We start from the raw sequence: 26601 nt of genomic DNA, 5'->3' as shown, positions 1-26601 counted from the left end.
TTACCTGGTGACAACGTATAGACGCTTACGTATAGAAAGAACACATGGACTCGCTTGAATAAAGCCTGGCTTATCTCAGTTTGCATACAAAAAAAACCAGATTGCACAAGACTAAGCTCCTAAAAATAATCCAGCAGTCCAGCCTAACTCTGCTATGTTTGTACATCATACAGGGCTCTGCCTTCCATGAGTTTAGGGCAAGAAAAGCCCAGAAATGTGTCGTCGTCTCCCTTGTACCACACAGGACTCACTTCTCTACACAGCTCCTCTATACGTTTCAGCATTTACGCTCAAAAATTAGAAATAAGGACATATTCTTTTTGCTACTGAGCGACGTGTTTGCCGTCCTGTCACCCTGAGTGCTTAGGGTGTAACGTTAAATTAGCTTCAAGTGAGACGCAAGAAAAAAAGGTTGTCAAATAAACCCTCACCAAATGCATCAGGGATAAACAAAGAGGAACTACACTTTGGGAGGTGTAAAAGCACAATATTTGTTTTACATGCCGCAAATAAAAAAAATTTAGGGAGCTGGTACAGTCCATGGTGAGGTGAAGAGGGAGAAGCTCTGGCTCTAGAAATTGCTTTTTTAAGTAATAAACTATAGCTCTTCAAATTGTGGGTGGCTTCTTACGCTACTGTGTTCCAGGGGAAAAAAAATCCCCAAACCAAAAAACAATGAACAAACAAACAACGACAAAACAAACACAAAGCCCCCAAAAACATCAAAAAAACCCCCCAAACCAAAAAATCAACTAAACAAAAAAACCCAAACCAACAAACCAACCAACCACCACCCACCAAAAAAACCCCCACAAAAAAACAAAACCAAGAAAAACCAAACCAAAATTAACAAAAAAACCCCACAACATTTAGATAAGCTTTTCATTTGAAAGTAGGGCTTAGCCTTTCTTTCAACAGATTAAAGCGAGCGCTAATGTGGTTCAGAGCTTGAGCACAAAAACTTCCCTCTTAAAACACCTGTAAAGAATTTCCTAATTTGCTGTGGTTTCGTATTTGTGCTGTTCAGAACCTGAGTTCTGGGAGCTCAGGACATTCCACCCTATTTTTTGTGTGTGTGTGCTTCACAGAAAGTGCAGCGTCAGGACGCTAAAATAGCATCATTTGTCACTGAAACTGCAATCGAAAATGCAATATTATAAATCCCTCAACAGAAGCATTTATAGATTAGTGAAGCTTATCCTTAACTGAAGGTTAATGCTATGCATATGTGAATAAATACGAGAGGGAAGAACTATAAAAAAAGTCATTTAAGAGATAGCATTCAGTTTTGCCATTCCAACCTCTCTTCGCCGTGATGCCCAGCAACTTTGCTTAATCTTCCAAACCACAGCGGCCACCAGGAGCAAAGACAGGAAGCAACTGTAAAGGAAAAAAAAAATAGAATAATAAATACCTTGTTGTCCTTGCTCATAACTGGAAAACTCTAGCAAATCAAAAAAAAACTAGGCTAAAAGTTCATATCGCACGTAGAGGTACTTTGATGGAAGATAATAGTGCAGCGCAAAATGTTTTGCACAGTTCGTCGCTCATGACACCTGGAACAACGTACATCTATTTCCAGAGGAAACTGTCGTTCCAAAGTTACCTATCTGACCTGCTTAGGCGACATCCAGCAATTTTTACCAGGGAATCGGAACTGTAAGGCCAAAAGATTTAATCAAACTGGCAGAGCCAGTATTGACTATCTTTGGCATTATTTAAAGTGAGACGATAACCCAAAAAAGAAAAGCCTTGAAAAAAGCAGAAAAAAAAAGACTATTTTTTCTTTTCGAAATTACAGAAATGAGATCAATTCTATAGCAGTTCGATTCTTTCTAACTAGCTGCTGGAGAACTACTAGCATTTCTTGATTCCCCCAAATCTGTGTTGCTTTTCTTAAATCTAAAGAGAAGAAAAGGATGAATAGATTTATCAACTTCTAGGGAAAATGCGAAGAAGCAGATTTAACAAAAACCAGTTATATTAATAATAGGAATAATAAAAGCTGACTTTATTGACAGTCGTGATCTTATCACACTGAACACTTAATGAGCAACTTTGCGGCACACAAGCTTTCTAAGATTACAATTTTTCCTTTTGTGCGTCTGAACGCCAGTGAACGCCTCAAGTACCGCATTGATGGGCAAGAGAAAATGTCTCCAAAGCTCCTTCCTCTCGCTTGAGTGTGTATTTCAAGAGAACATTTAAAGGAGGATTAACCAGAATGGATGATTTACTTCCTAAAGTGCGTTATTTCCCAGGGCAGTGGTGGAGTCACCATCCCTGGAGGGGTTGGACAGACGGACATGAGGTTCTCAGGACATGGGGCAGTGCCAGGGCTGGGTTATGGTTGGACTCGATGATCTTGAGGGGCTTTTCCAACCAAAATGATTCTGTGATTCTATTTACGCTAACCGCTCTGCTCTGTGTGTTTGAGTGGGGATTTCGGTTGAAGGGGGAACCTGTGTGACCCTCTCCCCGGCTCTGGGCATGGATCGGTTCTTGCCATTCTGGGGGTCCTGATGGAGACCCACAGCCATGCAGGAAAGACTATGGCAAGAGAAAGACCGCGACCGCTCAATACTTTCTGCCATCGAACATAAACTCAGCTCTGCTCGCAAAAATCCATCCTTTTTGCAGATCCCCGAACCTCTTATTTGCAAACAACGCTGTGGTTTCCACTGTGCTCTCCCATCCTACTCATAAAAATATCCATGACCCCAATGATATCGCTCTCTGACCTGCCTGAAAGGAGCTTGGAGCCAGGGAGGGTCGGGCTCTGCTCCCCAGGAACAAGCGCCAGGACCAGAGGAAACAGCCTCAAGTTGCGCCAGGGGAGGTTGAGGTTGGATCTGGGGACCAATTTCTTCCCCAAAGGGCTGTGGGGCATTGGAACAGGCTGCCCAGGGCAGTGCTGGAGTCACCATCCCTGCAGGGGTTGGACAGACGGACATGAGGTTCTCAGGACATGGGGCAGTGCCAGGGCTGGGTTATGGTTGGACTTGATGATCTCGAGGGTCTTTTCCAAACAAAATGATTCTGTGAGTCTGTGATAAATTCTTCTACTTGGATGTGGATCCACAGTTGCACTGCTGACCAAAAAACCCAGAGCTCGTGATGATGGTGGATGGCGTCTCATCCCACCCGTTCCCTGCCGTCCCCTCTCCTCATGCCATTTACCTTGTCCGAGCTGCCAGGAGCTGCACATTTTGTCTTTCAAAAACTACTTCAGCAACTGGGAGTCCTGCTCTATAACTTTACGTTCTTTAGCAGAGAGTAGTGCAAAGACTTGGAAATATTTGTCATTAAAAAAAAAAGGATACACGGCAGGAACCAATCCCTGAGATGCAGAAGAAGAGCCTGTTCCTGATTATATATCTCACTATCCATAGCCTTATATATGGTGAAAGCTGCACATGATCAGGCACGGAACACTCAAGGGGCAGCCAACAGACAATGTGATTGAATTTTTAAGCTTAGATACGTACATAAATATGTCTTACTATCTTATAGTATATGATAGTAAAAAATTGGCACGTGTGTGACTTCAGCATTAAAACGTCTGTACGGCTTTTAAAGACTCCTACGGTGCCTATTTCATTATAAAGTTAAGCAGGATCACAGATTTGTTTGGCCTTTCTCATTTTGAGAGTTATGTATTCCAAATCACTTCCCCCACACTTTCTCTACATATTAAAATCTGACATTATTTCACTGGAAAAGCCTGGCCATTCTTCTGCAAACACAAGTGGTTTAGAAGCATTTTTAATGCCTATTTTATTTTTCCTTTTTGAGAGAGAGGTACTGGATTACTACCGGCTTTTTACACTAAAAACCAATGCGCCCCCATTAACATGCATTAAATCTTTAATTGCTATTTTGGTAAATAAGATAACACGCATAATTGATGATTGATGTTTTCATGCCTTCAGCTTTGCCTTTCTTTCCCGACATTAAAGGCAACAGCAATACCCATACCAGCTGGAAACGCTATTTCTCTCCCGGACAAGGTCGTGTTTGCACTAGATGGATTTTCACTTTTTCCACACCTGAACAAGCACAAGTGAGCGATGGACTCACAAAATCCTTGAGTGCCCACATTTGTCTTGGGACTCCTGTTTCTCCCCACAGCGTGAACACCACCACACTTAGTCGACAGCTTGGGTAAGCTTTCTTCTTCTTTTAAGCTCCCTCTTCCTCCAAGAAACCTGAAGTTTTTCTAAGATGCAACGTTCGCTTTATCTCCGAGGCCCAAAGAGGACAGTGAAGAGCAAAAAAACCCAAATGTATCCATGCAAACCCAGCACAACCTACGACCACGAGCTAAATCTTCGGTCTGCTTTGTTTTCAGTAACATTTTAACATCATTGTACAAATGGAGGGTGGAAATAAAACAAAATATTCAAGGCAGCGGGGACAACTGTTCCTGGCTCCACGTGTAATTTCATATACAAAATCAACAATATTTAAAACATCTGTAAGAGTCCCCAGGACAGGCAGCCAAAGCTCAACGCCTGCTGGGCGATGGCGTTCACGTTGCGACTTCAGTGAGAAGTTTCATCTCAGGATAGAGTATTTTATTAATAGATGTGGTTTATGGGCAACAGGTACTGCCGTGGTTTATCCGAGTCTACTTGCTCGATACCCTTTTATTTGGGGAAAGGAGACGCAAATCCAAAGGGCAGAGGAAAAGGGCAAAGATGCTCCAACAATCTCTCTTATAAAGCCCCATTTCTGAGAGTTTTAACCTTCAGGAGGAGTTTTTGGGAGGTCGAGCATAAAGATGGAGCTGCTTGGTGCCACGTGGAGCCAGCAAAGTGAACGGCATGCCCACCCTCCTGGAGGTGACCCCGACAAGGATGTATCGTGTTCCATTCACGTTTCTATCAGACAGCGCCAGGAACATACGCACTGAGCTGAAGACACTCATCAAAACACGCTGAATTCCTATGAGGACGGTACCTTTTTAGGAAAAATGTGACCTCAGCCAGTTGTAAATGTCAGGTATGGACTTAGTTTTGGTTGATTTGAACGTGGCATCTCCCTACATATTCATTTACTGCCTTGGAGAACAAAGCCAGAGGGGAGAACTAAGAGGATCACTTTCATCCTTATACTAAATCCCCTTTCCAAAATGCAGCATTGCACAAGACAGTACAGCCTGAGCCTTTCCTGGATTTCTCTTTCCTGCCTCACTTCTGGCACCACAGCCAAGACTTTCTGAAGAAAAGCAGAATTAACAATTAAAGACTAATAAAAACTCTTTCCGAAACGCTCACCACAGTACCCTCTATTTCAAAGTAACAGCACCATGCGTCTCCGTACCGTCACAAGGAGGCAGCAAATACCCACAAAAGCCATAAAATCACTACGGAAATATGTTTTCCCCCCTGGCACGACCTCCCCTTGGCAGCATTTGTGGAGGAATAAAAGGCAGCGCCGGTTTGCGGGGCTGCGGTTCATCACCTGCTGGAAGAGCCCCCGGGGTAGAGCAAAGTCAAGATCTATCTGCTGGGTTTACTCAGCCTAAACCATCCTGAAATAAGTTGAAAAGATCTGTCTTCACGTCAGTAGCTTTAAAGAAGGTTTGGTTTTTTTTTTTTTCCTCCCATTCCTTCTCTTGGAAAGCAACTGTGTAAATACGGAGGCGGCGGAAAGAAACAGCTGCGTGGAACGAGAGTCGTGTCAGAAAATAATTTGGAGTGAGAGTCCTGGCTCTGCCAGCTGCAAATATCCACCTATTTCCAAGTGGCTTTAACGATAAACCTTTGCTGCAGGACCCGCTTTACCTTCTCTTTCTTTCGACTCCAAAAAGAACAGCCTACCCAGAGCCTCCTTCATCCCTGAAATCTGCTGTTCATTCAAGTCTCTACACATCCTCCCATCTCCAAAAATGCTTTTGGGTCCTTTCTCCTCTGAATAGAAGGTAACAGAGACAGAAATGTTCTTGGGCTCATAACATCCTAGCATGCTCCATAGGCAGCCCTGGAAATACCACGTCCATGTGAAGTGGCTGTGCCGGGACCATCAGCTGCTGGGTTTCCATTTCCCTATGGCCAGGTTAAGAGCAGTGCAATTTTTTCAACAGGAAAAAAAAAAGAGGAAACCAGAAAACTCAGATGTGAAGTCAGACTTCAAGGCAAAAGAGCCCTCTAGAGAAATCAACACCCCTGGAGAGTTTTTCATCCCAGGGAAATCTGAACGTGACTCCGCATGTGGGTGAGGTTCTACCAAATGCAGCTTTTATTGGCCTATACAAGTTACAAAAGTTTACGCTTACACAACATAAATATTGCAATACAGGGAGGAGTTACACTTAGATTTTGTGGACAATATTCTATTTGATAACCAGCTTAGAATCACAGAATGTCCTGAGTTGGAGGGGACCCACAAGGATCGTCGAGTCCAACTCCTGTCCCTACATATGACAACCCCACAGTTCACACCGTGTGCCTGAGGACGTTGTCCAGTCTCTTCTTGAATACTCGTGGCTTAGTTAAGTAATTCTTAATTATTATTAGATTATTTAAGTATAAATGAGCAATATGGCTATAAGTAATGTCCCTCACTTGGCCTCAACACATGCAGTTGATAAACCTTCAGTGCTCATTACACCACAGCGTACTCCTCCCCTGACACAAAAATCTGAACTTAAACACCCTGTCTGGTTTGATTCTGCACTCTAAGCTCCTTTTCAGAGCAGAAAGGATATTCTCTCCACTCCAGGTGCCCTTAAAGCTCTTCAAACAAGTACGCTTTCATTTTAAATTGCTGGGAAAACTTCATCAGCACTTTAATACGACGCATTCTCATGAGGAAAGAAGAAAATCCATCCGGCAAATTAGGGCCCAATTATTAAACTCTCCTACAATATTTATCAACACCAGAATTGCTAGTAAAAATGGCAGTTTTAAATGCCAAAATATATAGCAGCTTCAATACTAATATGCTTTAACATATATAGGTCACTTAACAATTCCAGCAAGCACTGCAATGATTACCAGACACACATCCCAAATTATTTTGATGAATTGGAAGCTATTTAAGTGCTACTTAAAAGCAAATTTTAATATGCCGGAGAGTTACAGGACACGTTTTTAAGTACTTGATGCATTAAACCTCAAAAATAATTGGAACAAGTACATAACCCAGGAGGGCACGTGTTGCACAGTTGGTCTTTACCAAACAGCTCTCTGCAGCCAACAGGAAACCAACAGGTCTCATCTATAGATAAATGACCTTATATTTCTACTAAAGGTGGCACCAAGGTTTAGCAAGCCACAAACCACCTTATTTGCAGCAGGTAGTGCTAACTTTTTTGTGTCTGTTTTAAAAAACTCTAGTTATTGGCTAGCACAACCTATCTGACACCCTGCAGAACAGTGGCAGCTTCCACGAACAGCAGAACTAGAGGTCTGAGGTCTTTTGGGAAAGCAGTATTAGTATTTTCGTCTGCTTGTTTGCCGTTTTTAAATCTGGTTTACTTTTGCTTGTTAGGGTTCAGATTTGCAAGTCCTTCTATGCTACCACAAAGGGCGTAGCATTAAATAAAGGGAAAAAGTCATGTTGCGGATCTAGAAGACGGAGCTTTAAGTAAACACGCCATGGGACACATGATGAAACTGGAAGGGAAATCAGTGTTATTTTGACCTGTGTTTTGAAGTTTTTTCCCTCATACTATTTTCAGGCAGGAGAACAAGCTCCTCTGAAGACAGGGGCGTCTGAGCCGGCTGTAGCTACGAGTGGGACCAAGCGTGGTGTTGGTCCTGTAGACTCCTTCCATTCTCAGTTCTCCTCTTCTGTGGTCTCTGCACTAACCTGGTCACCTTTGTCAACTCAGCTCAGGAGAAATACCCAAACAAATTACAGTCAGACATCCACGGAGAGTTACTTGGTTCATCCTGACATGGACATCTATATCTGGTAACCGAACTGCTCTTTGGTGTCCATCAACGGCACCGAGTAGAAGAGCTTCACCACAACACACACAGAAACCTAACTTAAGGTGTCAAAGCTATAAATGAAATCCCACTCAATAAAGGTTTAAAAATCCAAGGTGCTTATATCACACCACAGAAAACTTTAAGGGCCAAAGGCATAAATGGGCACAGATAATGATGGGACTAATTAATGGAGGAGAGACCAAACGGCCTTCACTGCACTCATCCACGTGTGACCATTGCGGAGGACAAAGTGAAGAGTGATGAGGACAAGATGGAAAGAAGGAAGTCGTGGATGCTGAACTGTTGAGTTCTAAAAAGATGAAGTTTATGTAAAGATATTCCAAAGCTCTTCCATTTTCCTAGAAAAAAAAAAAAAAGGGATTCAGACTGTATCTTCAGGCACATATTTAGAAATGCCATTTCTGCTGCAGTAAGAAACTCTAATAAGCAAAAAGCGAAAAAAAATATTTGCAGCACAACTCCAGATTTGAATTATTGCAATAGGCCATTCCCACTATTGAAAACGCTGGGCAAATGTTCACAGCCAGGAAAAACAATATCCAGCACATTAAACCATCTGCCTGACTGTTGTACGGGGACAAATACTGCTCTCTCTGAAGTTTTTCGGAGAAATGACTCCAACTATTTGCACCAAAGCAGAATTTCAATATTTGACATTCAGTCCTTACCAGAGGCAAATGAGGTTTCATGTGTAACCAGGAAAACACAAAAACTTGCAACTTCTGCTCTATTTGTGAAATATACTCATGTCTCTAATAGTCACTGTAAGACTATGAGGGGACGAGAGTCAGCGTTGAACACCCCTAGGAGGACGTTTCTTGGGCAGATATGAAAGACAAGACATGCAGGAGCTGAGGAATGGGGTGAACTGTGCACGTGAGGACACAACAGAGGTGCAGTAGAAGACAGAGGTCTATGGTGAGTCAGCGTAAGAAAGCTCAGCATGAGACCATAGAATAAAATCACAGAAAGGTTTGGGTTGAAGGGCCCTTCCCAGCTCCCCCAGTGCCCCCCCTGCCATGAGCAGGGACATCTGCACCAGCTCAGGTTGCTCAGAGCCCCGTCCAGCCTGGCCTGGGGTGTCTCCAGGGATGGTTCAGCCACCACCTCTCTGGCCAACCTGGGCCAGGCTCTCACCACCCTCAGGGCCAACAATTCCTTCCTCATGTCCAGCCTGAATCTCCCTCCTTTACTTTAAAACCATCACCCCTTGTCCTATCACAACAGGCCCTTGCTCAAAAGTCTGTCCCCATCTTTCTTATCGGCCTCTTTTAAGTCCAGAAAGGCCACAATAAGTTCTCCCCAGAGCATCTCTTCTTCAGGACGAAGGTGATTATACTTAATAAAACCTCAGAGAAAAATCAATTACATCCATTCACAGTCCCACACCCACAAATTCCAAATGTGTTGGCCAGCTGGTCTGGCAAATGCCACTCAGGTCCCATCCAGAGGACAAGTGGTGTTGGCTGCCAGGTCCCCACCACATCTCCCGGCTTCTTTCCTGAAGGCAGCGAACCTGGTTTATACAGTTTAAAAGGTTTTAAAGGCCTTTTATATCCTGTAGAGCTCAACAGCTTCTTTGGCTTCACTGTTGTTCACTTCACACTTCTGCCCTTTTAGGTAAGTCTGTTGGCCAACACCTCCACCTCCTCATTTTGAGTTTCTTAGGGCTGTTACACTAGGAAAAGTTCTTAATACTCCTATAAATCTCTACAGAACTGGTCAATAAAGCAGAGAAGCACAGAAGAAATACATATGCACTTTTTTTTTGGTTAAATAAAGAAAAAGCATCATTGGTGAGCAAGATGAGTTTAGAAGGCAAAATATTCAAAATAATAAATATTTTCACATCTTCTATATGCAAAAGTATACTGGCAAGAAATACATTATATATAGGTGTGGTGGCATACGCAGATTTTTTGGAAGACAAGGAAGCACAGATACTAATAGAAATGTTTACTAGAGACTGTCAAAATAGCTCAAACTATCTGCCAAAAGACAACAGTAAGATTCGTAAATAAAAGAGCTATGTTATGAAAGGCAGAGGAGGAAACAGAAAAAACCCACAGTTTGCTTGCAATTAATTTAGTTCTGCAAAGGTTAACAACAGTTAGGATATCATTTCTCCTGCAGCTCCAATTATAATGCAATATTAAAGACCCTGTAACTTCACTGTTGTACCCAACCTTTATCCACTGACATTTCCTTAGCTTAAAACAAAATGTGAACATGCTGCAAAATAAATAAAGGTCACGTAGAGCCACACACCTGACGTTGTGCTGAACACCGACTCCAGAAGGAGCTTCAAGAGTTAACAGAAACCCTAAATGAGGATCCAACCCCCATTCCCCTGTATAGTTTGTAAAATAGAATCACAAGAATCATTTTGGTTGGAAAAGACCCTCAAGATCATCGAGTCCAACCGTTCCCCCACCCCTGGCACTGCCCCATGTCCCTGAGAACCTCATCTCTGTCTGTCCAACCCCTCCAGGGATGGTGACTCCACCACTGCCCTGGGCAGCCTGTTCCAATGCCCGACAACCCTAAATAACCTTTTCCTAATGCCCAATCTAATCTAATCTAATTTCCCATCCAGCCCAAGGCACAGCTGTTTCATCCAATAGCAGGGCAGAACAACACATTTCGGATGGCGTTACAAAGTCTAAGAGCAACTTCTAGAAGATGGCAACGTGCTACAACATCACCAGCATAGAAAATTTTCCAAAATTTCCCACAGAATGGCAAAATAAAGCAAGACCCTTGAACATGATAGGAGAAAATCATTCTAAACATCCATTTTCCAGAAAAAAAGTCCCTTTTTTTGTATTCATGACACTCAAAGAATTGAGATGTATCTCAGTTTTTGACTTAGAGGTGGCCTATATCTCAAAGGTGGTTTTATCAACTGCCTTTGGTCTTTGCAGAAAGCGTTTTCATTGCCTCTACTTAGCGTGCAAATTTCCAGCCAACTCGATCTCATTAACATCATGGGTCTATCAGATATTACTTATTTACGGTCTAACTTGGATTCAACTGTAATTATGAAATGCACCCTAGAGCATTAAAAATGCAAGCGTTTCAATACAAACAGCAGAGATGAATCACACTGTTCTAACACACTGGTGGTTTAGTGAATTATAGTGACTGTAAAATAAAATCCTAGGAGAGGAACTTAGCAGTAGTTACAGTTAAAGAATCGAAGAATTTTTAAAGCGTTATAAACGTTTGGTTGGAAAACACCCGTAAAATGTCTTCTTCCAAAGACACACGTTCTTATTCCTTTGGCATTTTAGGAGGTTAAATAATATTATGTTACTTATCAAGGAGATCCATGTGATGGCAGCAAGGGAGAATCACTGCCGATTATCTTCAATCTGCCTAATTTTTGGACATGTGTTTTCAGCAGCTGTGTTCATTGAGATATAGAATCATGGAATCGTTTTGGTTGGAAGAGATGCTCAAGATCATCAAATCCAACCGTTCCCCACCTCTGGCACCACCCCATGTCCCTGAGAACCTCATCTCCGTCTGTCCAACCCCTCCAGGGATGGTGACTCCAGCACTGCCCTGGGCAGCCTGTTCCAATGCCCCACAGCCCTTTGGGGAAGAAATTGTTCCCCACATCCAACCTCAACCTCCCCTGGCGCAACTTGAGGCCGTTTCCTCTTGTGCTATTGCTCAAACATCATCGGTTTGTCTCTGTGCTCATCTTCCACTGCTCATCCATTGGTTAATTTGTTATTTATTATGCCTTAAGATCTACACCTATTTTAAAAGTCTGTGTTTCCAGAATTGGCCTCTTAGAAGGGAATTATCTTCTGCTTCGAACTGATTCTCTTCCAATAATGGAATTGGAAGAATCACTCAAATTGAAGAGCTTCACACACTCATACGCAGGTGGATCTGGGTCTGGAAAGAACTAATGGATAATTTTTGAAGTGCAGATTGACCTTCTGCTGTTAAAAAGGAACCAACAGTTCCCCTATTAGTTCTCCTTGTAAGTAATTACCCCGCCACAAAGATTTTTAGGGAAGACCTCGACCGCGATGGATTCAGCACAACAAATGTTTAAGTCTGATCCAGGAGTAAACACTTCACATCAATGGAAGCAACGTGGTGGTTCAAGCCTGGTGTCTACCCGGGATTTATTAAACCACACTCCACTCTGTAAAAGCTACATACTTAAAAAAAAAATATATATATATACAAGCCACTTGTCTGAAGGACCCATCTGGAGCTCCTTGCTTTAATTAAATTCAGCATGGAATCTAAAGCAAGATATTATTCCCACTGCTCATTTCCAAATGAGCATATTATTGCCTACTTTAAAACAGGTTGTAAAATCTGAAGTAAACAGACACGTATACCCCGCCTGCAGGAGCTCTCCCTATTGATCAAGTATTGCTTCATATTTATGGACTATTAGCAGTTCCTAAAATAGAGGCTAATACATTAAATTTTGAAACTTGAAGACATGGCCTGCTGTGCTTCAGGAGACTTTTAACCTCTTTTTAGGGCTATTCCTTTTTTGGAGGATGGAAGTGGAAACAAGTATTGCAATTGCTTCTCTTGGTTCCAAGTCCTGGGGAATCATCAGGTTGCTTCACACTAAGAAATTAACTTTACCAAGCAGTTCAGGAGGGACAGAAGGGTATATGGCTTCAATTGTGTTGGAACACATGTTTGTATTTAACTTGACATACTTGCGGAGTTCAGTTTAAAATCAAAAGGCGCTACCTAAAGAACCCGAAATAAGTCCACGCTTAACTCTTTGCAAAATCACTTAATTTATGACTTGTGTCTGACGATGTGTGAATATCCGCAGTTTCTCGAAGTCATACGTTACACGTAAGATGTGGTAACTCAAAACGTGTCCTCTATAGCACTTTAAAAGTAACCTCTCCATTTCAAAAAGCCTTTTTTCCCCTCCCCTCCCTTTCCCTGCATGTACAGGACAAGATGCATCTGCAAAGATGGACAGGCAATTTTCTTAACATAATTCCTAATTAAACACTTTAAACATGGTAGTGATTTCCATTTTCTAGGCTGTGATGTATGCAGGACGTTTAATTAACGAAAACAAAACCACAAAACCACCGAACACTATACCGAAAAACAAGAAAACAAATCTCTTTCCTAAAGGATAAACATTTATCTGTCTTAAATGAAAAGTACCTGAAAAAAGTCACAAAGAACTGTACCAGGTCCATAAAGTTGCTGTGCTGGGAGAATGCAATCTGCAAAACAAAAGCAAATGCTTTCTATTACTTACTGAAAATAAAATTCATATTTAAGTCGCACTGTTGCTGGGATCAGAAAATTTACAATGAAATAAGTCTTTCCTTAAGTCAATTCACATTTTTGAACACTGTTTTAAAAAAAAGCACTGAAATATTCTGAAGGAAAAGAAAACCAACTAAAATTTCACATTATTTTGAAGTCATATACCCCAAAAATGAAGCTAAACAGGTAACATCTCTCTATCCCAACAATGTTCAAGGAATAGTCTTCAGTGCACCTGGAGAAAACACTAGTTGAAAAAATTCAATCACCAAGTTTCATGGAGCTAAAAATAGAGCATTTTAGTTATTGTATACACAGCAACCCACAGTAAAACATCGAAAAGTTCAAATATATGCTCCCACCCCAACAATACTCTTACATGAAACTCTCCTCGAACTTACACCAAGAGCAGCAAAAAGGCACGAGACACAGAAGATAATAGATACTGTAAAAACAGCTATGGCATTCATCTTAACTCACTGCCCTGCAATCCAGCTCAAACTGCAAAGAAAAGTGAAAAACAACCGAACATTTTGGACGACAAACAGAGGGAAGAAGCGAACAGGAAATGGGGAGGTGGTTGGAGGAAGATTAGGGAGCCTGGTTCGAAATAACGCAGCGGAATGGGGGCGGCCAAGGGAACGGCGACTTCAGAGACTGGGAATCGGTCCTTTCCAGGTACCTCCTATTTCCTCTGACTATCAATCTCAGCCCCGCACCAGGATTTTAACTCTTTCATGAATTCCTTTCGAAGCTAAACTGAAATCTGCACGTCTGTTATAAAAGCTTTCCACGGATAATAAATTTACTTACGGCATAATTTTATTTATTTTTTTTCTCCTTAATAAGTTACATGGTGCAGCACCATTAGCATAACTACAAACATCTCCTCGCAGCAGCCGCCACGTGCCAAAAACAATGAATATATGCAAAAAGGAATTATTGCTTGGATTTCTGCTGCTCAAGAACACCTCTATTCTCATATTTGCTTTAAATATCCATTGTAACTTGGTACAGAAGCTCAAATAATTTCCTTATAAATAAGTTGAAATAATGCTCTTAAGTTGAAAGCTCCTTTACAGTTCATAACTTCGGTTTCGCTGGAAAGCAAAACTTGAAACCTGCCGACCAGATGCTTGTGACCTCAATAGTACTGAAGACAAGAAAACACAGTTTCTTGCTGATTTTTTTCCTTATAAAGCGCTTCCCAATAGCTTTCTGAGGAGAAAAGAGAGCGAGCACGATTTCACTTTTTATTTTAGAACTCAGTGTATGGTAACTGAAGTGGTTTTATATTTGCGTAACTATTCTGGCATTTTTTTTAGGCAAATAATTCACTTACTAAAATATCACATCCCGAAACACGAACATGTAATATATCCAATATATAGAAATACGGTCTGAGTGTAACTCTGATGCTGGCTGACTAAAAAAGATGCCTTTCAAAACAAAGACCTTTTTATGTATCAAGGGCTTGTATTTTAAAATCCTTTTGTAGCAAAAGAAAATTAGAAGCACAAAGCAATCATCACTGGGCTGGTTCTGCGCAGACCATCGTTAGGACCAGCCTGTGATGGAAATCGAAGCTTGTTCCAAATAGGATGTGAAGAAGAAATTTTAATTTTTTTAAAAAAGGACAGATTCTATGAAAGATTAATGAGACTGCAACTCATCTCTACACTGTTACCAGAGAAGAGCTGCTCATTTTTATGATACCAGTGGAAGAAAGAATTAAAACAGAGAAGGAAAATTTGGGTTTGTTTCACTATAAATGTTTCAGCAGTGGTGGTTTTTTTCACCCACCTGTTGCAGCTCTTCTCCTGCAAAGACCAGCTGAGGATTTGTACCTCGTATACGGATTAAGGGAAAAAAAGCCGAGGTTGAGTTCTGCAATTTACTTCTCACGAGCTGAAAACACTTCATGCTATTAAACCTGACCAATCTGTGTCACAGGCAATTTAGTATCGTAATTGTTAATGGTTTGCTTACTTAGAGCTTAATTTCCCCTAATATAATCTGTTCCCAGGATTTAATTAACTCAGTTACCTAGAAAGCTTGGTTAGAAATAGCTGTTAAAAGCAGAATGTTCACTCTGGATACAAGAAAGGTATGGCACAAATTTCTTAGCGGTATGGATTTTTAATTAAGTTTAAATGACAGCAGAAGATTCATTTATCCATTCTCAAAAAAACTAATTTTGTACCAAAGGAATAAGCAGTAAAACTGTAGGAAAACCCCGTGTCTGCCACGCCGGGAGATGCTTTTCCAGGTCCTGAGCAGAACTTCAGCTCAGCCACAAAGTCAAAGATTTTTCCGAACATACGTGTCCTTCAAAGCTCTTCAGAATAATGCAGGATCCTTAAGTAGTTAAGATTAGAACAGATGAGAAAATTAATTCTGTCAATTCCAGAGACAATTGTAAAGCTGGTGTTTATCTGAACTGAAAAGGCACCTGAAAAATCCTCCCGGCCTATTATGCTTTTCCTAATGCCGCATCATTTGAAGCATCAAATAAATTTGGCCGCTTTCCAGATGAATAAAAACAGCTGGACTGATAAAAATGTATAATTAAGAGCTTTACTCTCTTTATCAGTTGATTAGCATAAAATATTAAGCCAAGAAGAAAAATCTGGTTACCTCTATCGACCCAAGAATATCTAAAAAGTGCAACAGCTTTGCAATCAGTGCACACATGGCAAAGGAGTTCATGGCAAAGTACTTGGCCACAAAATATTTCGCGTAAAGGAAAAAAAGCCATTTGCACGCAACTGAGATCAAAATAACAATTGGTATTTCAAAACCAAAATACTTCTGGAGTTAAACTACACCCTGCGACTGACATAAATTTTGACAAACAAATCGCGACAATTACGTACCGGGACTTGGTTTGCATTATACCCGAGTTTGTGCTCTAAAAGAAAAACTTGACAATAATTTCAAGAGAATAATTTTGCGTGAAAAATGGGTCGTAGTCAACTTTGTATTTTGAAACAAGTTCACCTTAAGCCAGTAAACGCAACCTTACCTGAAATCATTTAAGCCTCCACTCTTTGATTTACAACTCCTTTGAACTCATTAAAAAGTACCTGAATTTCACATACCACAGAGAAAAACGTATCACCAAGCCAAGGAGAAATTCTGTAGAAATTACTTTTCATTAAATATAGAAACAAATTTGAGTAACTCCTTTCACTTTCCTGCAATAAAGAGAATTACAGGTAAATCATCACAACATAACTCCTTCCACTTGTGCTGGACATCCCTGTTATTTTGAAGAAATAAAAGCAAAACTATTGGCCATAAAAGCGACGGGGCAAATCTCTCTCCAAACCCAAATAATTTCTAATATTATGCATAATATTAGTACTCTTAATATAAACTTGTTAACTGAAGAACCGCTGATATACTGAAGAACATTTTCTTATGGCATTTTCATAAGAATACTCAGAACAATATTTTCGTAATGGTATTTCCGAACAACATGGCATCTTCATAGCAGAATTTGGAGCATTTTGGGTACCTAAATGCTTGAGAAAACATGAGCAAACACAGAAATGATTGTTTCCACAGCTTTTCTTGCCCTGCTAACCATTCCGGATTATTTACATGCCGTATTTTTGGCTTTCTCCGCTCTTGTACAAAGCGACTCAATCCGCACGAGCGCTGCCTTCCTTTTCAACCCTGCTTCATATTAAGGAGGAGAAAAAGTGAAATTGGAAATTACAGCTTGAGCGGGACACGCTCCTAAAATAGAACTGTATAGGAGAGAAAAGTACAAGTCTAATTAACTCAGGAAGCTGGAGAACTACAAGAGAGCAGGCGCAATGCGAAGCCGGCTGCCGGAGTTGGGAGCTTGCAGTGAATTCAGACGATATCAAAAGGGTCCCCACTACTAAATTAATTAACCTCTCCTAGCAGGGGGGAGAACGCTACAGCACTCGTGGTTTACAACTCTACGGGACCACATAGCACTGAAAACCAGGGGAATTTCAGAGATTTCAGGCCGCTTTGCTTTTTATTTAAATCCAGTCCCAGCGCCGAAGGTAACGAACAAAAAAAGACGGAAAGGCTGGGAGCTCCGAAGAGATAAAGACAACAGCCAAACAAGCTGCAGATGACTTTTATGCACATCTTACTCTACTTCTTCCTCAGCCTCTCCACTTTCTCTTCTTTTTTTATTTTTTTTTTATGGTTAGAGGCAAGGATTCAATCTGACCTTGGAGAACACAGGCAACAGTAACGAGATGCCGTGGCCTGAATGCCGAGTGCCTGCGCTTCCTCCAAAGGACCTGCTGAAAAACACATCGCAGAACGTTAGGGATTGGAAGGGACCTCGAAAGATCACCTAGTCCAATCCCCCATGGCTTTTAAGTGTTCTTGAGCGACGCCAGTCATCAAAACGTTCATTTTGCCATCTGCAATAGCGACAGATGGGGAAGAGTGCTCTTCTGCTCAAGAGAAACATCTTTCATGGGTTCAATTCACCTTTAAACACAATGTGCCCTAGTGAAACGCATGGCAAAACACCCACTTTTGGTGTTCTCCACTCAACAGGAGCAACGAGCCAACTCCAACAGCCTCAGCGGTGAAGCTTCGGGGAAAAACGAGCCCATCTGGCAATCCAGCTCCACCACCTGAAAGGTGCTCCTGGCTTTGCCACAGCTGCTGCTGTTTCATGGGGTCTGTGAACATCTTTCACTTGCCAAGACAAGTTGTTCAGCCAGCAGAGAGCTCACCATAGGAATGTGGGGCTTTTTGCTGGTAATTTTGAGCTGACCCAGCTCACCGAGGGACGTAGCAAACGAAAGGAGGAGCAGGGCAGGATGACCCTTTTTGGGCTGGTGTCTCTCAGCTTATCTCGGTGATGTTAGTTCCCGGGACAACTTTGCAGAAGGAAGCGTCTGTTTACTTCTGCAGATGGAATTTATGGATTCAGTCACAGATTAGGACACGTAAACACAGGAATAGAGAGATATGTGCCTATCGTTTCTTTACACTGAACAGACACATCGTGATTCACCTGGATAACGTACGTATCTCTTACAGGATTACCTGAACAGTTCCAGCGCTACCAAGTCTCCATCTATCATGGGACCTTAAACACCTAAGGTGCATGAAGACACCTATGGCCTCCAGATGCACCAGGGAAGGTTTAGATTGGGTATTAGGAAAAAATTCTTCACGGAAAGGGTTGTCCGGCATTGGAACAGGCTGCCCAGGGCAGTGGTGGAGTCACCATCCCTGGAGGGGTTTAAAAGACATGTAGATAAGGCTTTTAGGAACATGGTTTAGTGCCAGGGGTGGGTTAACGGTTGGACTCGATCTTAAGAGTGTCTTCCAACCAAAACGATTCTATGATTCCATTTGCATTCAGATGCACCAAGTACAGTTTGGCAATTCAATCAAATGGATAATGGAATACAAATTTTAGTGAATGAAGACATTTGAGAGTGAAATGTGGATGTTGAATCTCCAAAAGGGAACAGAAGCATTACATGTCCTTGCACAGTTTATGTAAAGTGCAGAAGAAGACACATACATTGAAAAACACAAAGGATATTTGAATCTTGAAGGCAACGAAGCAAAGCTTGTTACAGACCATGATGACACCACCATTTTAACCCTTCCATAAGTGCTGCTGGTGCCCAAATGTGCATCCATACCCTCCTTTTAACCACTTGTACCCATATTTCCTGTAGTAAACCAGCTCACACAACCCACTGCAGCTGAAAACTCATCTTTGCTGAGCCAAATTTCAGGTGGTTCCATACCCTGGTCACAGTCACGGCACTGATGGGCAACGTGGTGCCGCACCATGGAGACAGCAGGACATGCCCTTTTTAGAGGCACCATGGATCTATCTTAAATGAACAGCAAAACTGCACCACAAATTTTGAGGTTAGGAAGAAAACTTAAGGTGTCTTGACACCTGTAAGTCTTCAAAAGCTCCAGGAACATCATGTTCCACAGAGAAAGAGCTACTAGATGGAAAAGTTAAACCACAAGTTGGAGAAAAGGAAGGGTCTTACAGCAATTACTTGTAACTTGAAAAGCTCTGACCCACAGCACATTGAAGTGGAACATTTGGAGGTGGGAGACCCCAGAGAGTTTGTAATACACGTGATGGTGTAGATGCGGGCATCAGGAGATGTGATGCTCTATTGAAAGATGACAGATTTGAGTAGGGGATAACCATCCATTGCTGCAACACCAGCTGATCTGACAGCTAAAGGTCCAGGAGAGGTGGATGACTGAGAAGTCCCAGAAATAAGCCCAGGTTGGTCTGTTCCCACTTGCATTGGAAGAATTACTCATTGCTCATCAGAAGCTCAAAACCCAATTTGCATCCGAGCACACTCAGGCTGCTGCTTTCTATTTGGTAGAACAAAAAACTTCTGGCCAACTCGGTGCAGCTAAAGAGGTTCACATCCTCAGATTTACATTCCACAACAAGTAAAAATAAAATCCCCGCTAAAATTTGATTTTTCACACCTACTACTATGAGCCACGTTGCTCCTGCGTGAAGGACCAATGAAAGAAATAAACGACTCACTCCTCACTTGCTGCAATACTAACTAAGCCATTGAGCTTTATGGCACAAACACTTGATAACTGTGCAAATATAAAAACTAGTTCACTTCTGAACTTATACCGAGATGGAAATCGATTTATATTCCAATACTGTGCCGCCTTACTGCAGCAGTCACAAATTGTCACTTTTCAGCTAATTGGCTGCAGTCAGCGGTTGGTTCAGAAATGCCAATTATATACGTTTCGTCTCCCCGCGCGAGCTCTCAGGTTGTTGTGCAGAGAAAACACGGGCATAGCTACCTCTAAATTAAAAATAGTGCTGAAGATTTAGTCCCCCATTTCTCTGCATCAGAAAAATTACCGCACAAATCTGACAAACGGGAAGCGTTGGTTCAATAAACAGCCAGGTGTTGAACAGTGACGCTCATCGCAATTTAAAGTGCGGTAGCAAACGATGCTCTGGAAATTCCCATAATTGGAACAGGGATCTCAGATCAGACCCCGCACATCTACTCGTTACAGTAATGCACTAACAAACGCCACAAGAAACCTGAGGCAGGGCCAGATAAAACTCACTTCTTCTGAATGTCAGGAAAAGGCCTTAAAATGAAAGATTATGCATTCCCACAGATCTCTGTCACATCCACTTTCTGTCCTGTCCACACACTGAAGGTGGCAATGGCCACGCAAGAGTGGGAAGGTAACTGGAGGATACTGTAGCCATTTTGCAGGAGAGAAAAATAAATACAAGAATAAAAAATGTGAAAGCAAATAAAACTGTAAAAATAAATAAAATGAAATCCCATCTCCTCAACCCTGACCTTCTGCCCAAGCTCAGAAACAGCAGTGAGCTTTTCCAATGCGAAACTAGAAAGTCTAGATATAAGGAAGAAATGTTTATGATGAGGGTGGTGAGAGCCTGGCCCAGGTTGGCCAGAGAGGTGGTGGCTGAACCATCCCTGGAGACATCCCAGGCCAGGCTGGACGGGGCTCTGAGCAACCTGAGCTGGTGCAGATGTCCCTGCTCATGGCAGGGGGGGCACTGGGGGAGCTGGGGAGGGCCCTTCAACCCAAACTGTTCTATGATTCTAAGATGTAACAAAGAAGGAGCATTCTGGAGTATGAGGAGAAGATCCAACAAGCTGAGATTGCCAAGCTATCAGTAAAAGCTCAGTAAGGTGGATTTCCATGGGGAAGAGGACCTCTAAGGTCCATTTCAACTCCCCCAAGCATCAACCCCCCAAAGTAGAGAGCACAGTACACAAATAATCCTGCCTCATTTGGGTTTGTAGAATCCTAGAATCGTTTAGGTTGGGAAAGACCTTTAGGATCATCAAGTCCAACTGTGAACCCAACACCGCAAAGTCCACCGCTAAACCATGTCCCTAAAACCGGTTGTTCACTTGTTTCAATTTCTTGTTGTTGAATTCTGGTGAATTTTTACATCATCACTCACTGTTAAGACTGGAGTTAAAAACAGTGCATTTCATGATAACGGCAATTAAGTTCAGGCAAATTACTATCATTAACTGGAGACAAAGACTAACAACATTAATCACTTCTAGCAGTAAACAGCACCACAGACTTCAGTGACAGAAAAGAAACTCCTTTGCACTATTTTAAGGGTTTGGAAACAGAATCGAATGGTCAAGACTCCCAACCTTGCATACTGCTTGCAGACAGAAACCTTTACTTGCTGGCCTCTCAAAATCTAAGTATTGTTGAGGTGTCCAGCTGCATATCTTTGAATGCAAATTTTATGCTTGGAATTCATAAAGAAAGCATTAAAAAAATATAGGAAAGAGATCAAAGAATAGTTTGGGTTGGAAGGGAACTTCCCAGCTCATCCAGTCCCACCCATGGTTTGGTCGAAATCACCTGGAAAGGGATTTTTGGAGCAATGCGTGTTGCCTGTTTTTGTTCTACAACCTCTAAGCAACAGTTACCTTCTCCAGCACAGCACAAAAACTTCATGCCATTTCTACTTGAAATGTTTAACCGGAGGAAAAACAACTCTTTGCTAAAAGAGTTTGCTTCTTAAACGAAATGCAGGTAAGGAATTCACTCCTTTAAGAGGAATTCAGCTGAGAAAAACAGTGCGTTTGTGAAGGATCCGGGTCCTCGGCTTTGCGCCCAGCAGAGCTCCGACACCATCTGCATGCAGGATAAGTTACGTTCCTCAGCATAAAGACTATTTACGGAGAGTTTTGGCATGGAAAAAATGAAAACTTTGGCACACGACAGCTCAAACGCTCTCTCAGACCCCGAAAGTCCAGCAGAAAGACGAGATTTATGCAACCACTCGTGTGCCAAAAGTTGTTTTCCTGAAAAGGTTGCAATGTAAGTACACAAGCGGGAATCGAGAATAAAGAGAAAAGCAGCTAAATCCACACTAGCAATTTTTTTTTAGGCTGCAAAATAGCTGACAGATGGAAACGGGCAAAACCTTATGTCTTGCATCACTTCTGATCAGACAAAACACTGGAAAAATATGCAAGACGGAGCTGGGTGTTGCAATGGTATCAGTGGAGAAAAAGCTCCGTCTCCCTCTCCGAGGAAACCGTGATTTCTAAGGATCATACGGGATGAAAGATTTAAAACATATCAATCTGTATTCACAAAAGGTCTATGATACGCCAGCTGCAGAAGTCCTAAGGTTTTTACATCCCTAATGAAATAAAGTAGTAAAATTAGTATATATATTTACATATTATATATACAGAAACTATATATAGCTCGAAGTAAAATAAGTATATATTTATATGAATAACCAAATAAAATTTCCTTTTGGTGACAACATTTGTCACATTACTGTGCAATACCAAAGCCACATGTTTCAAATCTGGTGTCACATTACTATGTCGGGTGGCAGTAATAAATAAATAAATACATTTTTAAAACCCTTACTTCCAACAAAAGAGAGAAAAAAGAAGATAGAAGAACCAAAGATTTGCACAACAACTGAAAGTTCAACCCATTTTAGGATTTTTTTAAATGATGAAGTAGGGTGGTTATAAAATAAAAAGCTTTAATAAACGTCGTTCTCTCCACGAGCTGGAGAACTGGCAGCCTGATCTGCATTTCCAACGTAAAATCTGAGAAAAAATATCATGTATTTTGGAAGGAAACGTCACGCCGTGGAGCACGAGGTGTGTGAGGGAACGTAGGGGCTGATCAAAGGGCTGATCCTTACGCAGAATCAGTTTTGAAAGGGCTACGAAGTCAGAAATCACAGGCTGGGCTGTTTTACTCACCAAGGTTTTATTTGTTGAGAGCCTGGGCGACGATTTTATGTTAAAGAAATCTTAACGTGGAAAAACAGCGTTGCTGGAGAGGGAAAAATGAGCAAGCTGTACATAAGCTCGTATATTAGCATTAAAAAAGGACAAGTAGTTACCATCTACTGCTAAAGGTTTTCTAGAACATGTATTTTTCATCATTTTGTCATGAAGAACTTCCCAGTAAAAAGACTGAACCGACCAATTAATATGTTGTGATTTATTTCAATCCCCATGGTCAAATACACGTGTGATTTCAAGAGACTTCAGGTCCAGGCGTAGGAACCGGGATGGTGCCAAGTCTTGGATGCAAAACAGACTGTTTTAAGAAATCACTACAGATGACAATCGTAATAAAGGGAAAAAAGGAAATAAAAAGAGAAACTGATTTAGAAAAAACAGGAAAAAACCCCAATCATCCCAGAAATGTCTTATTTCCCAGGGCTGTGATAGGCTCTGACCCCAACCCTCCACACTCCTGCCAACAGTGCCGTGGGCAAGATTTGCCAATACACTAAAAAAAAAAAAATCTTAATAATACAAAGTCAGGAAACTAAGTGAGAGAAAAAGGAGTTTTAGACATTCCAGGACATTATTTTTTAATTTTCTTTTTAACAAAAGGAGGCTCGGAGAGCTGTTATTGGCGGCTCTGTCTTCATGTCTGTCAGCTAAATACACCGGAGGCTTTTGGGTTTTGTCACCCTGCGTTACTACAGGAGATATTTCACCCCCGTGCTATAGCCAGGCCATACCTACCATTATATTGGAACATACTGATATTTTATTGGCACTGCACTTTTCTCCTCTTCATTAACTCTGCTTGCTGTTCTTTTGACTCTTTAAATAAGCTTTCGTCTAAGGAAATATATCTGGCTCTTTTGGTGGCTGTAAAAGCTTCCCAGCAATGGCCCACGTCGCTCGTTTGCTGAAATATATTTGAACTCGAGGCTCACATTTACAGGCAGCGGTGGCACGCTGTATTTCAAGAGGAATTCAGCACACAAGTACAGCAGCTATAAGCTACCGGCACATCGTCACCCCCGGCCTCACTCAGGAGAAATTAATTACCTAATGTGGACTTTGCTTCCATAGAAAATTAACTCTGCATTTTTCTAATATGACGCTTTCCGGCCCCGCATCTTAAAAGACAAAAATAAAGAGATCGGCTTCCTTAAAAGGAAGACAATCCACACGTGTCTTACCCTCGTGTCCAAAAAAAGCCTCATCCTAAGAAATCCTCCCGGTATTATTAAATCTGAGTCTCGGTTTACATCTCTCTGTTCTCCTATAACTTCTCTTAAATATGCAGCTAAAGTTTTGGAACAGCCGCACGAGCAGATTTCCAATGCTATACGAACATAGTACAATAAACCTCGCAAACAAAGACACATGAGTCACTACCGTTCGTCCCAAGCGTAGCTCGAGTTGTAGATATAAACCCCCAAGATTTCAGCGGTTGGGCAAAAGGATAAAAATCCCATGCAAGAATAAATACAGCACTTGTGGAAAATTTAGTGTGAGCGATTTTCAAGGTTGCAGAAGCCAACAAACACCTCCAGTAAAAAGGTACTCAAGTTGCAACGCATCCTAGCAAGGGTTAATTGTCTTTGAGAGGAATCCTACTTTTTAATGATTTAAGCAGCTGCTAACAAAAATACTACTTAATATGAAAGGGACCAACTTCTAAAGGGAGAAAAATGTCATCGGTTGATGCCAAAAATAAGAAGGCAGGAGCAGATAAAAAGGAAGCAGCTGTTTCATGTTTTAAAGTCTCATTTAACTATTCTGTTCCAAATCCCGCCGTCCCCAGCAGATGATGTCAGTTTGCCTGTTCTGAAAAAAAAAATCAGCCTGTAATTGCATGTCTCTAAAGCTAATTACATTCAACAGCAAATTTCATCAGATTAACAAATTGATTTACGTTTCATTGTTGGGTTTAAAGCAAACCTCTCACCGCGGCGAGAGAAGCTCAAAAACACCTGCAGTCATATCTAAATAAAGGCAAGGGACATCATTAGCAAACAACTCTGGCATTCCGCGGCTTTCAGAAGCAAAAGAACAAGAACATTTTTGGAACAGAAGGGTCTCAGAGAGCTCAGGGTGATTCTATCTCCGCACCTACATCTATTCCTCATTAAAGGCACACTGAGGACCTGGCAGGAAAACTATCGAGATCACCATCCTCTGAACGGTTTCAAGCCTACATAATTATTTTTATCAAAGCAATCACTACCTATCTATATGTATTTTATTCTCCTTGGCCCACAACAAAGACATTTTCTTTCCCTTTACCCTTCCCGAGAGCTTTCATTCAATTAGCCAGCAGCATTTGATTACAGAACAACATTAATTTAAAGAAAGGCTGGAAACCTCCAGGGGCCGTGTCCAGTCCTCAGGGATATTTATGCCCAGGATCAAATGCCTTAATGTTTCCTCCAGAGACAAATTAGGGTATTAGAGGCAGTTACAGACTCTGCTTTTTAACCATGATACGGTTTCTTCGCTTTGTTTTTTCCCCCCGTGCATTATCAAAGCCTTTGAGTTCGGCTGTAAACCTCAAAGAGGTGACCCCAAAGAGCATCGATGCGCCAAGACTCATGTCACCTTAAAGAGGTCGAAAGCCTAAAATAAATAAAAAGAAGGTGAAGTGTGGGATCTGGCATCCCTCTGGCTCTGTTTTTAAGTGGAAGGGTATTGTCTTCTTCAGCTGGCAGGAGTTAAGGGTACCCCAAAGCTTTCCTTGGCCATAGCCAAGTGTCGTCCATCGCTGAGCCCGGCAAGAAAATAAACGCCTCCCGAACCACATCAAACATCGAATAGCGAGGCAAATTAAAGCTTAATTGAAGCTGGTATTAAAGTTCACGCTAATGGAGACCACCTGTTTTATGGGTAACATTGCCAATGAAAATAGCAGGATGGGCAAAGAGTATTAGAAGAAGAAATTTAATCTGAAGCTGCTTGAATGGAGGAGGTTTCCTTTGAAAAACGAGAACTTGGGAGAATTTCCGTATTTCCATACTGCTGGACACAAGAACCATGAAATATTAAAGTAATGATGGCAAAGATCAGAGCGAGAGCTTTGTCTGAGGACTGTGAAGTCTTTTTAGGAATGTAATTCCCGGCACTTGACAAAATTCTGGCTACTATTTTCCACTTAAAGAGCCACATTCAGTATAAGAGAAAATAAAATTGCCTTGATCAGCCATTCCTTAGAAGAATCTCAGCCTAGTTTAGAATTCATCTCCACTCCGAAATACAGCTGACACCAGCACCATATGGCTCCATATGAACTTTACCTACATACTAACCCAAGAAATACCTACTGGCTTAAGAAAAATCCACATTTACAAGGTTTTTGCCAGCTCCGTGAAGCCAAATCGATGCGAAGAGCACGTGCTCTCTGACATTCCTAGATACATTTTCAGCATATCGTTGTAAATCAGTGGGAAGTGCTTTACAGGTCAAAGGAGACCATTAGTGAAAATAACGCAATCCCAGAGCAAACCCTTTGGTTGCAATGAGAGACGGAGCAGAAATCTCTTGAT

General features: G+C 41.6%; 1 protein-coding gene across 3 annotated transcripts in view; it reads right to left on the bottom strand.

Moving 5' to 3' along the window:
- Nucleotides 1–26601, bottom strand: part of ATRN (attractin) — a 157657-nt gene that overhangs the window by 33634 nt on the left and 97422 nt on the right. For 2 of the 3 annotated variants that reach the window (XM_065634976.1, XM_065634977.1), the window contains exons 25-26: nucleotides 13140–13201; nucleotides 1302–1380 (exon numbers count right to left, since the gene is read on the bottom strand). In XM_065634976.1, coding sequence (XP_065491048.1) covers nucleotides 1302–1380; nucleotides 13140–13201 — 141 coding nt within the window. Of the gene's footprint in view, nucleotides 1–1301; nucleotides 1381–6197; nucleotides 8303–13139; nucleotides 13202–26601 lie in introns of those variants that run through there. The other variant, XM_065634978.1, reaches the window with a different exon arrangement.

The sequence above is a fragment of the Caloenas nicobarica genome, chromosome 4, assembly GCF_036013445.1.
Source record: "Caloenas nicobarica isolate bCalNic1 chromosome 4, bCalNic1.hap1, whole genome shotgun sequence".
NCBI classification, from domain to species: Eukaryota; Metazoa; Chordata; class Aves; order Columbiformes; family Columbidae; genus Caloenas; species Caloenas nicobarica.
The sequence above is the reverse complement of the archived record's forward strand: the minus strand, read 5'-3'. Positions and strand labels throughout refer to the sequence as shown.